Source organism: Falco naumanni, chromosome 2 (genome assembly GCF_017639655.2).
Source record: "Falco naumanni isolate bFalNau1 chromosome 2, bFalNau1.pat, whole genome shotgun sequence".
Lineage (NCBI taxonomy): Eukaryota > Metazoa > Chordata > Aves > Falconiformes > Falconidae > Falco > Falco naumanni.
In genome coordinates, this window is record NC_054055.1 from 23,944,445 (window position 1) to 23,956,747 (window position 12,303).

General features: G+C 36.6%; 1 protein-coding gene across 1 annotated transcript in view; it reads right to left on the reverse strand.

Moving 5' to 3' along the window:
* CEP126 (centrosomal protein 126) overlaps positions 1 to 12,303 on the reverse strand; it is a 37,966-nt gene that overhangs the window by 22,429 nt on the left and 3,234 nt on the right. Inside the window, exons 3-5 of the mRNA XM_040583399.1 lie at positions 9,579 to 9,724; positions 8,128 to 8,233; positions 2,143 to 2,341 (exon numbers count right to left, since the gene is read on the reverse strand). Coding sequence (XP_040439333.1) covers positions 2,143 to 2,341; positions 8,128 to 8,233; positions 9,579 to 9,724 — 451 coding nt within the window. The remainder of the gene's footprint in view (positions 1 to 2,142; positions 2,342 to 8,127; positions 8,234 to 9,578; positions 9,725 to 12,303) is intronic.

Genomic DNA, 12,303 nt, shown 5'->3' on the forward strand with positions numbered 1-12,303 from the left:
AACAAAGAGAGGTCAAAGGATCTCAATGGATGGTTAGACTGCAAAGTATGTGTACAGCAAAATACTTTGACATTAATTTCAGAAAGGCAAGCACTGTTGAAATTACTTTGGACAACAGACAGTAACAAGACTACTGAAGCCTATTCATGTCAGTAAGAGTATTATAAATAATTACAAAATATCAATGTTATTAGTAAGAGTATTATAAATAATACTTTGCAAGAAGCCACAATGCACATACACACCAGCACAATCCAAGAATTAAGCTTCCAAAGCTAAGACCTTAGGACAATGACAATAGCTTTTTTTTTTTAAAAAAAATATTTTTCCAATCCAAAGCATGCAGTTCAAGAAAGAAAGTCCAAATGTTTGAAATATAAATATTTACAAATTGAAACTATTTATCAGAGGGAAGAAGCTGAGCAACCCCTAGTGGCAGCAGAAAAATAAACTTTGGAAAAAAAAATAATTTTGCAGGACCAAAGCATTTTCAAAAATAAATTAATTCATAAACACAAATTCATATCTTATATGCAGTGTCCAAAGCTGATGATAACATTTGGAAAAAAACTAGAAGTAAAAAGTCATGCCTGACTTGTGGTGATTTTCCCCTAGAATTCAATTAGAATGTGATAACTGTGTTTGGTAAAATACACTGCAATATAGTTACCTTACAATATATTAAGAAGTATCTTTTTATACATCTTTCTCAAAGACATTGCATTTTTTTCCCTAATTCTAAGATGTCCTAATGCAGCTACTGCCAAATTTGGCATCATCATTTAGGGAGGGATTTGCAAATACCATACCAATGAAATGCACAGTCTGGTATTAAAACAACCCAACAAACAACTCAGACTTTTTGTGTTTTGTTTGAAAATTATTATCTAAAATTCAGTTTTATTAGCTCTCTTCTATAAACTTCCATTTTCTTTTCCTTCTTTTATGCTTGGAAATAACAATGAACTGTAATCAACAACCCTGCCAGTACAAACTGTACTTTCTGCCTTCTCAACCTTTTTGAAATTTACTCCGCTTGAGTGAGATTTTCTGTGTTAGCCATCAGCTCAAGGTCCTCATGAATACCCATCAGAACAAAGTAGGTACAGAGATGAATGTGCCTGAAAACATCAAAGAACTCAAAATATATCTGAACTGTATAATTTTTCACAAGTTATCCGTGAACAGGTACTAAGAGGAAAAGCCCTTGCTCTATCATCACCAACGATTCTGTGCTTCTAGCCATCACCCATATAAAAGGTCATTGCTTCATAGAGTCAAGGTCATTTCAGACACCAGAAGTCCAGATGCCAGTAGATAATAGTATAGAAATAAAAATGAGTTCAAAATTATGTCCTCTTTTTTCCAAAAATTTAATATTGAAGACAGTATTTCCAAAATCAAAGACAACACTGACAGACCTAAAATCACACTTAAAAGTGCAGTTATAATGAATCACTTTGGAGCTCAGTTCTTCTTGATTTTCACTGTGCTTCTAAAGTGACTGTTAGGTCCAAAAACTAGTGGACTAGCAGAAAGTTAATGGGCTTGTTATTGGAACACCTGCATTTATTCCAAAGATGACAAAAGAGGATCTCAAAGAAAATTTAAGTCAACCCCTAAGAAATCACCACACACTGGGAAAAAAATCAAGAAAAAATACCCAAGAAACACCCCCCCCCCCCCCCCCCCAACAATTTACTTACCATATTTATACTGCTATATCATTTTGTGCTGAGCTGAAGCAAGCAGCAAAGCAAAAACTTAAGTGCAAATTGCAAGCTGGCAATTTAAGTTTGGAGCTAGCACACGACTTCTGTGTGATAGACTAATGGCTAGCTACTTCAGAGCCAAGACATCTGACATACATATCTTACATTCACAGAAAGACAACATGACAGATATCTTTGAAGAATTTGTGAAAATAGTCTTACTAACATTTTTAAAGATCTCTGATTTCTTACTGAAAAATAGGTACAATTTTACTATAAATAATCTATTGGTGAGGCATAACACTCTGTGCCCTCAGGTGTTGTCTACTAGATAAAAAATGCTTAACAGACCTTTCATTTTTATTACATTCAAGAAACTTCTATTACATTTAAGAAACATCACATAACGAATCACATGGAAATATTATACCTCCAAGTTGCTGAGGTGTTGTTTTTCAAGGAGCTGTCGCATTTCTTCCAGCTTTTCCTGGAAGAAGAGTCGGTTACTATCCACGTTCGTTCTACTGCTCTCTTGTATTGTTCTATGCCAGCCAACCATTGCTGAAATCGGCTTCTCATCGAAACGACTGTTTCTAGATGCTGATGAGGATGAAGTGTCATCTGTGGTTCTTGATACAAGCAAATAACTTATTAGCTTGGCTTATTTCTATGTGTCAACCATAGACTTTTAAACATACTCCTTTCCAAAGGTATATATCATCAATAAATGCCTGACAAGTGAAGGACAGCTATACTATATGTAACTACAGGTGGTGCTGTTAGTATTATCTAAAACTGTCCAACACTTTCCATTTTAAACCTTCTGTTATCTATAAATAGTCATACTTTTCTGATTGGGTTGTTGGGTGACTGCCTCAGGCTGAATCAGTCTGGAAAATGTCAGCCAACGGTTTGGTCATTTACAGAAATGGAACACAGAAGGTTTTATGTTTTTTTTAAAAAAAAACACAAGTGAAATGGCATTTATTTTCCCATAAGGTTGGCTTATATAGAGGATGACTATATACTGATGCTATCAGATATTCCCTTACTTCAAACAGCAAAAAGCCTTTGTAGTATCTAGAGACCCTAACTCCACTAATGATGTGTAATCTTAGCAATGTGGTACACAAAACAATTTGTATTTGCTGCCTGAAAAAAAAAAAAAAAATATCTGTGAAGTAGCTAGTGTAGCTGGACATTACAGCACAAACATACTAGTAGGCTGCAACAAGGCTTTACCATGGGTCAGATTCTACTGTCTGTGCTATATCTCCTTCCTCCAGAGATCAGACCACACCACTGCTCCTCCATCCAGCCACCTCTCCTACCATCCTCAGGGCTATTTAACCACTTAGTGGAATGAGCTACAGCTGCACATCATCCATGTCAATCAATCCACTGCCTTCGAGGCAAGGCCACAGCTGCATGTTATCAATGCTAATCAACCCACTGCCTTCAGTCCTCTACAGCTGGATACTGTGGTCAGGGTGAACCCAAATTAAGATGAAAACATACATTTCCACAGGCTGAGAATTAGCAAGAAATATGGGGCTGGTTGACACCCTGGAATCAAAGAAACCAAGCAGCATGTGAAGCCAAATGACAAGGAAAACATGCAATCAAGAGATTAGGAAGGCAGGGAGCATGCAACAAGATAATTTCAAGAATAAAAAGAAGATAGAATTGGAAAAAGCTTGGGTAAGGTCACTAGGAATTGGAACCAAGTTTTGGAAAACAAGAAGCAGGAACTAGGTAGATATCGAGCATGACAAAAACAAGAAACAAGTAGTTTAACCAATAAGAAAGGTAGGTCTTAAAAAAACCCACCTAAATAACCTACACACCAAAACCCACCAACTCATAGGCAGATTAAGCTTTAGTCTTCTGGAAGTATGACTATTAGCAGGTTGCCAGCTGTGCTTGACTGCGTAAGTGGAACAGTTTAGCAAAGGAGACTGACCCTGTCTTTTGGCTCCAACCTGGTTCAAGGGCCCTAAACTCCCTTAGTTTGGCATATCCAAAGCGGCAGTTACAGGAATCTCTCATCAGATACATGCTTTGAGTTCTTACATCTGTTCAGTAGAGACATAACCCTTACAATTGATTAGAAAGACAAGTTTATGTCTTGCTCATTTAGGATCAAGTATTTGTTGTACTCCACAATGATTGCAAATGGTGGTAGAAGGAGAATAGATATTGGAAACAGATTATCTGTATAAAATTTCAGTGAAGTTATTTGTAAAATGGGTATAACATTAACAAAAAGGGGAAATCGAGCTTGTATTTTACCAGCTTGACCAGGTCCAATATTTAAAATGACACTTTGTCTCATCAATCACTGGATTTTAAGTAACAAACCAAACCTTATTGTCCGTGCAATACGCAGATGCTTTCCAGCATTCCCAGGATGCATTTCTCCATCTATAATTCCTTAGCAGCATCAGCATGATCCTTTAAATATTGCTAAATTGGCTGAAGTTGTTTAGCTAAATTGTTGCAAAAGTGAACTTTTAATCTGCACCTAAATATGGAAATCAGGCTTTCATATATTTCCCTTTTTTACTTTTTTTTAATTGGAACCTGGTCTGACAAGATGCTCTACCATGCATATTTTACCCATTCTCATTTTCAGTGAAGGCAATGGAGAAGATGATATATCTTTCACATATAGGCAATATGCAGTGTAGGAACTGGTCAGAAGATACAACTATTTCATGCTACACAAAGCTATCTTCTTTAACAGCTGGCACCCCTACTGAGCAAATTTGAACAATGCAGACACACAACACACACAGACCTCATCTTTCTCTACTGTCTATCCAGCAGAGATGCATTATTAGGAAATGTGTATTGTTCCGAGCTGGAGATGGCTACCAGGTGTCTAATACAGGTACAGAAACTCAATAACCCCTTTCCTTAATTTCTCTCCATTTCTTCAGCTTAAGTTTTCACAGTTGGTTCTTCTGAGCCTTCACCTGTTTCATCTTCTTTCTGTATCTAAAATTATACTCCCTTTTAAAATCAATCCCTTTTCTTTTTAGTACATCTATGTCAAATGGGTAAATAGTCTAATGAGACCTTTTCTGTATTTATTACAACACTTACAGTTTTAGGACAATGGAGAATGGAATCCCATCAAGATTATTGTTATTTTTCAGAAGACTTTATACATAAAAAGGTTGCCTTAATTGCACTGATCTAAGCAGAGAGATACATTTGGCAGAGTCTGAAAAGGAATTTATAATTTCTGATGAGATGCCTGATAGCGAAAAGGGAAAACAACTTCCCATATTTATTTACGTAACTTAGAATTCTGCATTCTGTATTCTTTAGAATGGAAGATGTCCTCCCTCCAAAAACATTCTGTACCTATCCACTTTTAAAGACTTTGTTACTGTGGACATACTGATTTACACCTGCACCCCTGAAAAAATTTGAAGGTTTCTTTTGTGTGTATGTGGGGTTTTGTGTTGGGGGAATGGGAAAGTTTCTTGATAGCTATTTGGATGTTTAGACCATTTATATTTATATAAGCTTCTACATTTCAACTTTTTTCAGAGAAAGATTTTGATTTGTCATAATTAAGTTTCTATCCCAAGACAACCTGATCAAATACAACTGTTTTTAAACACAAACAGGGAAATAGCTCTTGTACAAAGTACAGCGTACCATTTACACACCTGTGTGCACACATCCCAATGCCTGTCAGCTAATGAGTTGAACAACATTTTTGCTTCAGCATTTGAAAAGTAATCCTTACTGGAAGCAGAGTAGCCCTACTGCAAGCACAGATACAATCTCTCACTTATTAGGTGTTTCAGGATTTTTTTCCTTTCTTCAAGAGGAGGCAAAATGTCTCCATTGCTTTAATTTTTTTTACGTTTTTTAAAAAATAGACATTAAGAATTCTAGAATCTTATAAAATTGACCTATATCCAGTTGGGTCTGCAGCCATATTTATCTTGAATACTTAATACAGTATTCATTTTTTTCCTTTAGAAGGGGACTGTGAATGAATTCCATACATTTTATTTCTGAGGGAGGGTGAATTCTAAAGATCATACAAAATTTTTGGTTTAAGTGTTCATAGAAGTGTAAGAAGAGGGAGAAACCCAGAAAAAGATCTACTACCTCATTTGAGTTAGTTATTAGCAGTCTCAGAATTTCCAATTAAAGGGATTATAAGACATTTTTAAAGCTTTACAGCTCAGAACCAGGGAGTTTTGAAGAAACTTTGAGAACCTTCTCAAAATGCTTATCTGTATCAAAGCTTACTTTGCTGTACTGATTTGCAAGAAATTTATTTACCCTTTAAGAGAAATTTGCACAAGTTTTGGAACCAAGTCTGAAAACCCAGAAATGCCACTTTTATGACCCACACAAACTGTGGCTCCCAGACCAAAACTAAAAGGAACAACCCTGCATAACATCCTGCAGCAGATCAGAAGAATCTATTCTGCGTAGCACGTGTTCAGTTTGAATCTCAGTGCTTAGTAAGGAATTGCGTGAGATGCAGACAGAAATGCATAGAGAATTTTCTGTCACAAGGAAGGAATACAAATTGTTAGCATTAGAATAAGTGAAGCTTAATTGCATATTAATTTGTATACCTTGCCCTGATACACAAGCCTGTACTGCAATAACTTAATTCTTTTTGCCTTATTACTATACTCCCAATATTCTCTACATCCTCCTTCACCCAACCCACACGGCTCCTGCCCAAGCCTCCTAGTTGCCAGCTGGAGAAGAGGCAGCACATTCTGTGGCAGGTTCCAAGATATTTGAGTGCTGTCTTATCTGTATTAACTGGCTTGTGACCTGTCACTAGGTCAACATGGACTCAACTTTTAAACCTTTTTCAAGCTAGTGTCACTTGTTTGAATAATTTCTTCTTTGCCCAATTGCCAATTTCAAACTTGTAGGAATATAATCATTTTTGAGATTCTTATCTCTCTCTCAAATTTGATTACTAGGGGAACACACACTGTAAAAGAATATGAACATACAAATTTAATTTCCTTAGGAAATCAGGTTATAAAAATGATAATCAGGAAAAGAACACACTATCATAATTACAGAATAATGAATTCTCAAAATTATACAAATATAGTATGGAGTGACAAGACTGTTATACAGTAAAAAATGGTAAGTGGTCTGAAGAGGTCCTGAGAGAAAAATGTGAACCCCTGAGGCACAAGGAGCAGTTTGAAGAAAGATGGAAAACAGGGAAACAAATGATAAATGCAGGGGTAAGATGCACTGAGCCGCTGTCCTTAATCAAACCTATGAGTGAAATAATACAAACGATCAGGAACCTTGAGACAGGGTTCAGAAACACCTACATTTTTTTGCCACAACTTCAGCTTATATTTAGCAGGTAGGTTTTTTGTTTGTTTGTTTTTATGGCTGCAATCTTCCTTTATTATGTCAATACAGTGTAGTATCTGCAGAACTATATGCATGTTGACTGGCAGATAGTATGAGTATTCAGCTCTAAGAGGCATGAAATATTTTCTCAATTGTCCAGTTTATTACCTGAAAACATGTATTAATCAGCAGTGTATATGTAATCAAATTGAATATTAACGTCACAATGAAGAAAACACTGAGGCTCAGAAGTAGGGAGACCACTTTTAGACAGAATTCATCTCTATTCTGAACACCTGCACAATTTATAACATACAGAAATGAACTACAATAATAGTTACAATAAAAGCAGCAACTAAAAAAAAAAACAACCCTGAATTGAAACATTAGATAAATGAGAGATTAGGAAGGGGATAATCAGGGAGGATTATCAAATACAGCAGATAGATAAACTATGCATGAAGAAGCATTCTGTTATAAGTCATGGTATCTTAGAAAAAGTGCTTGGATAGAGTGAAAAGTATGCAATTCAAATTTTAAGTGATACAAAATGAAATTGCAGGCCAAATTGTTATCAGGATGCTCAAGATACATATAGAGAAAGAGAAAAAGGTATGACAGCTGGATTGAAGATAAAATCGTGGGATGAATATACGAGCCAAACTATCCTTGAATGTCAAAAAGAAAAAATCTGAATAAGAATAAGAAGTCTTCTACACGGAATTCTTTATAATTCATACAAGAGCAGCCGGTTTGATAACCACGGCAATCTGTGTCAGGCTGCAACCGAATGAGGACTGGGTTAGCCCCAGGCAGTCCCAGAATTCCAGTGAAGGGAAAAGGTTTGTGTCCTCTGCTGTCTTACCAAATAGACACAAACAACTCAAGGATGTTTCATAATGTTTCATTGGAACGGTTCACAGAAGTGCTTTCTTTGCCATGAGAGAAACGGCCTACAATTTCTTAATGAGTAATTGTCTGCTGCTTATTGAATACACTAAGCAATTTACTTCCTTTGATCATCAGAGTAAACAGAAATGCTTACCTGAAGTTGGTTTTGTTCCTGCTGGGGAAGCACAGTCCTTGTGTTAATAATGATCCTTTAATTTGTTCAAGAGCTTCTTCTAACTGAAAAGCTGCTTTTGTCTGGACTGCAGGGATTAGAGTAAAAAACACAATGGAAAAAATATTTTAAAAATTGGAATATTTTACCATAAATGGTTTGGTTAAGTTTCTGAAGTTTGGAAGCATAAATCCAGAGTGTTAGAATAAACTGAGTGGTTTAGCATCGTTAGACATGCTAGAACATCTCTAGTTCCTCTGAAAAAAAAAACCTCAGTCTATTTAAGTGTTTACAGTAACACATCTATTCAACAGTCTTGCTATTTGTTTTTAGACTGCATTGTTGAAAAAGTAGGAGGATAAAAAATTCATCACTAGATTTGTTTTTACATCATGATTATTGTATCATGCATTAAGCCAAAGTTATGGCTTGCAGGTATTTTACAGAGGCCAAATTGTAACTTAATAATCGAATCAGCGGAAAAAGAGTCCAGACAGGCACAAGGTGTTGTCTCTTTCAAGTAAGTAAAAGTAGGGTAGAAAGTGGTAGAGGCAGAACTGCTATAAAGGAAAACCAAGGAAAAAAGTTGTGATTCATTGTATTGTTAAACAGTCTGGGCTGTCAGTAGAGCTATGAAGAAGCCCTAAACCATACTGTTCTATTTTGTTATTTTAATCTGACATTTGATCTTGAAGTCAGAGACATTACCTCACAGTTGGCGCAATTGCAGTTGGGAGAGTAAATCTGTTAAAGAATACCTAAGTAATATACCATATCTTAAGAGTTTCAACACTGGAAAGTTGACTGGAAATCAGACTTGGCTGATGCTGTTAAAAGCTCCTGCCAATCTGCATTGATTCCAAGGAAGCAGGAACAAAGTTGAAGTGATCATTATTTCCCAGCAATGAAAGAGCAGCTTAAAAAGCTGACTAATTCAACAAAAGTTATGTAATACATTAATACATGTTAAGTCTGCTTTTACTGACTGATAAACAAAATGCATATTCTTGAATATTTCATATTCAGGGGTTCAAACAATGGCCCATTATACCATCCTAGTAAATTCCCGTGGCCTTGTAACATCTCACACCCAGCTGTGAAAGCACAGTACTGTCAGCAATAAGCAAACTGCAGTGAAAAAAGTGGAGAAAATCCAGGAAGCCACAATATCCCAAGCAGGTAATGTACTTACTGTGACCATAATATAATGACATAGCTCACAAAGCAATTTGTAGGAAAAAAAAATGTTGGGGGGGGTGGGGTTTCCCTCTTCCCAATTTTGTCATATGTATCAGATTTGACCTTCCTGTCAGTTTTGTTTACATGAATTCAATTAATTTGAGTGAAGTTAATTGTTCTGTTTGCCTCAGTTACACTCTACTAATAGAAAAACACTTGTATTGTGAATAATAGTTAAATTTTCATTTACAAACCCATTTGCTTGTGCTGAGAAAAAGGCAGATGAGCACGCTGGAACTTATCAGTCACTTTCTGAAGTTTATTTTTCCTCTGCTGCAGAACTTGTTCTCTAAATCTTTGGGTTTTTTCTTCTTCTTGCTTCTGTTTTTCTTCAAAGGCTCTGTATTTAAGAAGCAGAAGTAGATGATCCCTATTTTTCTAATTAAATTTACAAAAATATTAGTAATTTACTTGCTTATCCATTTGCATTTTTAGTACAAAAGCCTGCTTGTCCATAAATTAAATGCTATAAACTCAAGCACAGCTGGATTTCTATGGTTTGTCTGAACATAAATGTGACAGTGGGTGGTGAAGAAGAGACACACCACAATCTTTTTATTTTTAGCATCAGTCAGAGATTTGATCCTTTCTTATATCTGAATTGACATGCAGACTCAACCAGTTTTTGTCACCAATGTGACTTTCACCACAGTCTTTACCATGTAAATGTATCACAGTGGGCAGATCAATAGGAAGGTGAACTGCAAATGCTCTGTGTGTGTGCCTTTCACAAGCTGTTGGGGAAATAGTAACAGTTTAGAAGTTGTTATTGAGAAATAACACAAAGGAACTACAGCTTTTACCTATAAAGATGTAAGTTAGCATCAGTTTCTAGTCGTTGTGAGGCTTCCTGAATGACAATCAGTTTAGTAGCACAAAATGGGATACAATAGCAACGTGAAACTATGATTGACAAGATTAGCTATTCAGATTTCAAGGGAATTCAAAACACTGAACCAAGATAGCTGATTGTAAGGCTTATTTAAAAATGCACACAGACAATTTCATTTCCAGAATGAACCAGCTACCTGCAGCCAGTAACATCACAGGAAAATGGGATGGGTTGTGCAATAACAGTGGGAAGGCTACAGTCCCCAGCAAATCAGCAGCTGGTATTTAGAAAGTAGTGTGGTATATAAACCAAAAATAAAATCTCCTATTCATTTATGTCAAGTACGTGCTTACTCAGTAGCTCTTATTTCCAGGATATTCCAGTTATTTAAACAAAATATCTGTTAGCTACTGCCCCAGATTGTATCTAATTCTTAAACTGATCTTGAAATAGAAACATCACGTATCAGTGAGACAATAAAGAAATTACTTTCTTGATCCTCAGGCAACTTCTTAAAGACAAATAGTAGGCTGTTTTTTTTCCCTGTGTTGAAGTACTGCTGCTAACACAAAACTGAGGAGCTTGGTCAGTACAAAAGAAGCAAAAACATTGATAGCATCAGATAGGAATATGGCTTCTGCTAAGAATTCACTTTGAAAAAGATCTGTGACCTAAGTTACTGAAACTTTCCTTCCCAAAGCTATACTTGCTCTTTTTTGTGCAAGTGATGTTTTTGTTTATTACTAGTAAACCAATTAACTGAGCACATCTTGTCAGAAGCTAAGTATTGTTAATGCTGAAGCTGCTGCATTTTAGAGGTATTGACAATGGATTGATACAACACTGTCAGGAAAGATTTCATTACAAGTACATATAGAAAAGGCTGAAAACAGGAGACCTCAATCCACAAGCTCTCTGCATAGGTAGGTCTCATTAGCTTAAAAAGTGCTGTGCATTTAGAGGCTATTGGACTGGGGGTCAGCCTTGGTATTGCTTTGTTTAAAGGTAGGCTGGTGGTGATTGTTCAAAAAAACACACAAAAATACACAGAAAAGTTTTACTCCACAATGCAACACAAAGAGAATGAACCTAAATGACACAAGTTTGAGAACAAAGCAGAAGCTCTGCTATTTTTATAGATATAAAGGTATATCTATAAAGGTAGATTATATATTCCTTTAGGGAAGATATATTTGCTAAAGGGAACCGACTGCTGTTACTTTTCAACAGAAGCTTTATAAATGTAAGATTGACATTAAATTTGTTCATGCTTGACCAACTTGATAGATTTCTACAAAGAAATCACTGGCTTGCTAGGTGAGGGGAGGGCAGTGGGTATTGTCTATGTGGACTTCAGGAAGCCTATTGATACTGTCTCCTGTAAGATCCTCATAGATGAGCTGTTGAGGTACTGGCTGGGTTAGCAGACATGGAGGTGGACTGAAAACTGGCTGAATGGCTGGGCCCAGAGGGTGGTGATTAGTGGCACAAAGTCTGGTTGGAGGCCAGTAGCTAGTGGTGTACTCCAGGGATCAATACTGGGCTCAGTCCTGTTTAACATCTTCATTAATCATAGAATCACAGGATCATCTAGGTTGGAAAAGACCTTTAAGATCATCAAGTCCAATTGCAAACTTAACACTGCCAAGTCCACCGCTAAACCACGTCCTAAGCACCACATCTACATGTCTTTTAAATACCTCCAGGGATGGTGACTCAACCACTTCCCTGGGCAGCCTGTTCCAATGAGTGACAACCCTTTCAATGATTTTTTTTTTCCTAATATCCAATATAAACCTCCCCTGACATAACCTGAGGCCATTTCTTCTTGTCCTATCACTAGTTATCTGGGAGAAGAGATGGACACCCACCTCTACAGCCTCCTTTCAGGTAGTTGTGGAGAGTGATAAAGTCCCCCCTGAGCCTTTTCTCCAGGGTAAACACTCCCAGTTTCCTCAGCTGCTCCTCATAAGACTTGTGCTCCAGACCCTTCACCAGCTCTGTTGCTCTTCTCTGGAAATGCTCCAGCACCTCAACATCCCTCTTGTAGTGAGGAGCCCAAAACTGAACACATTATTCGACGTGTA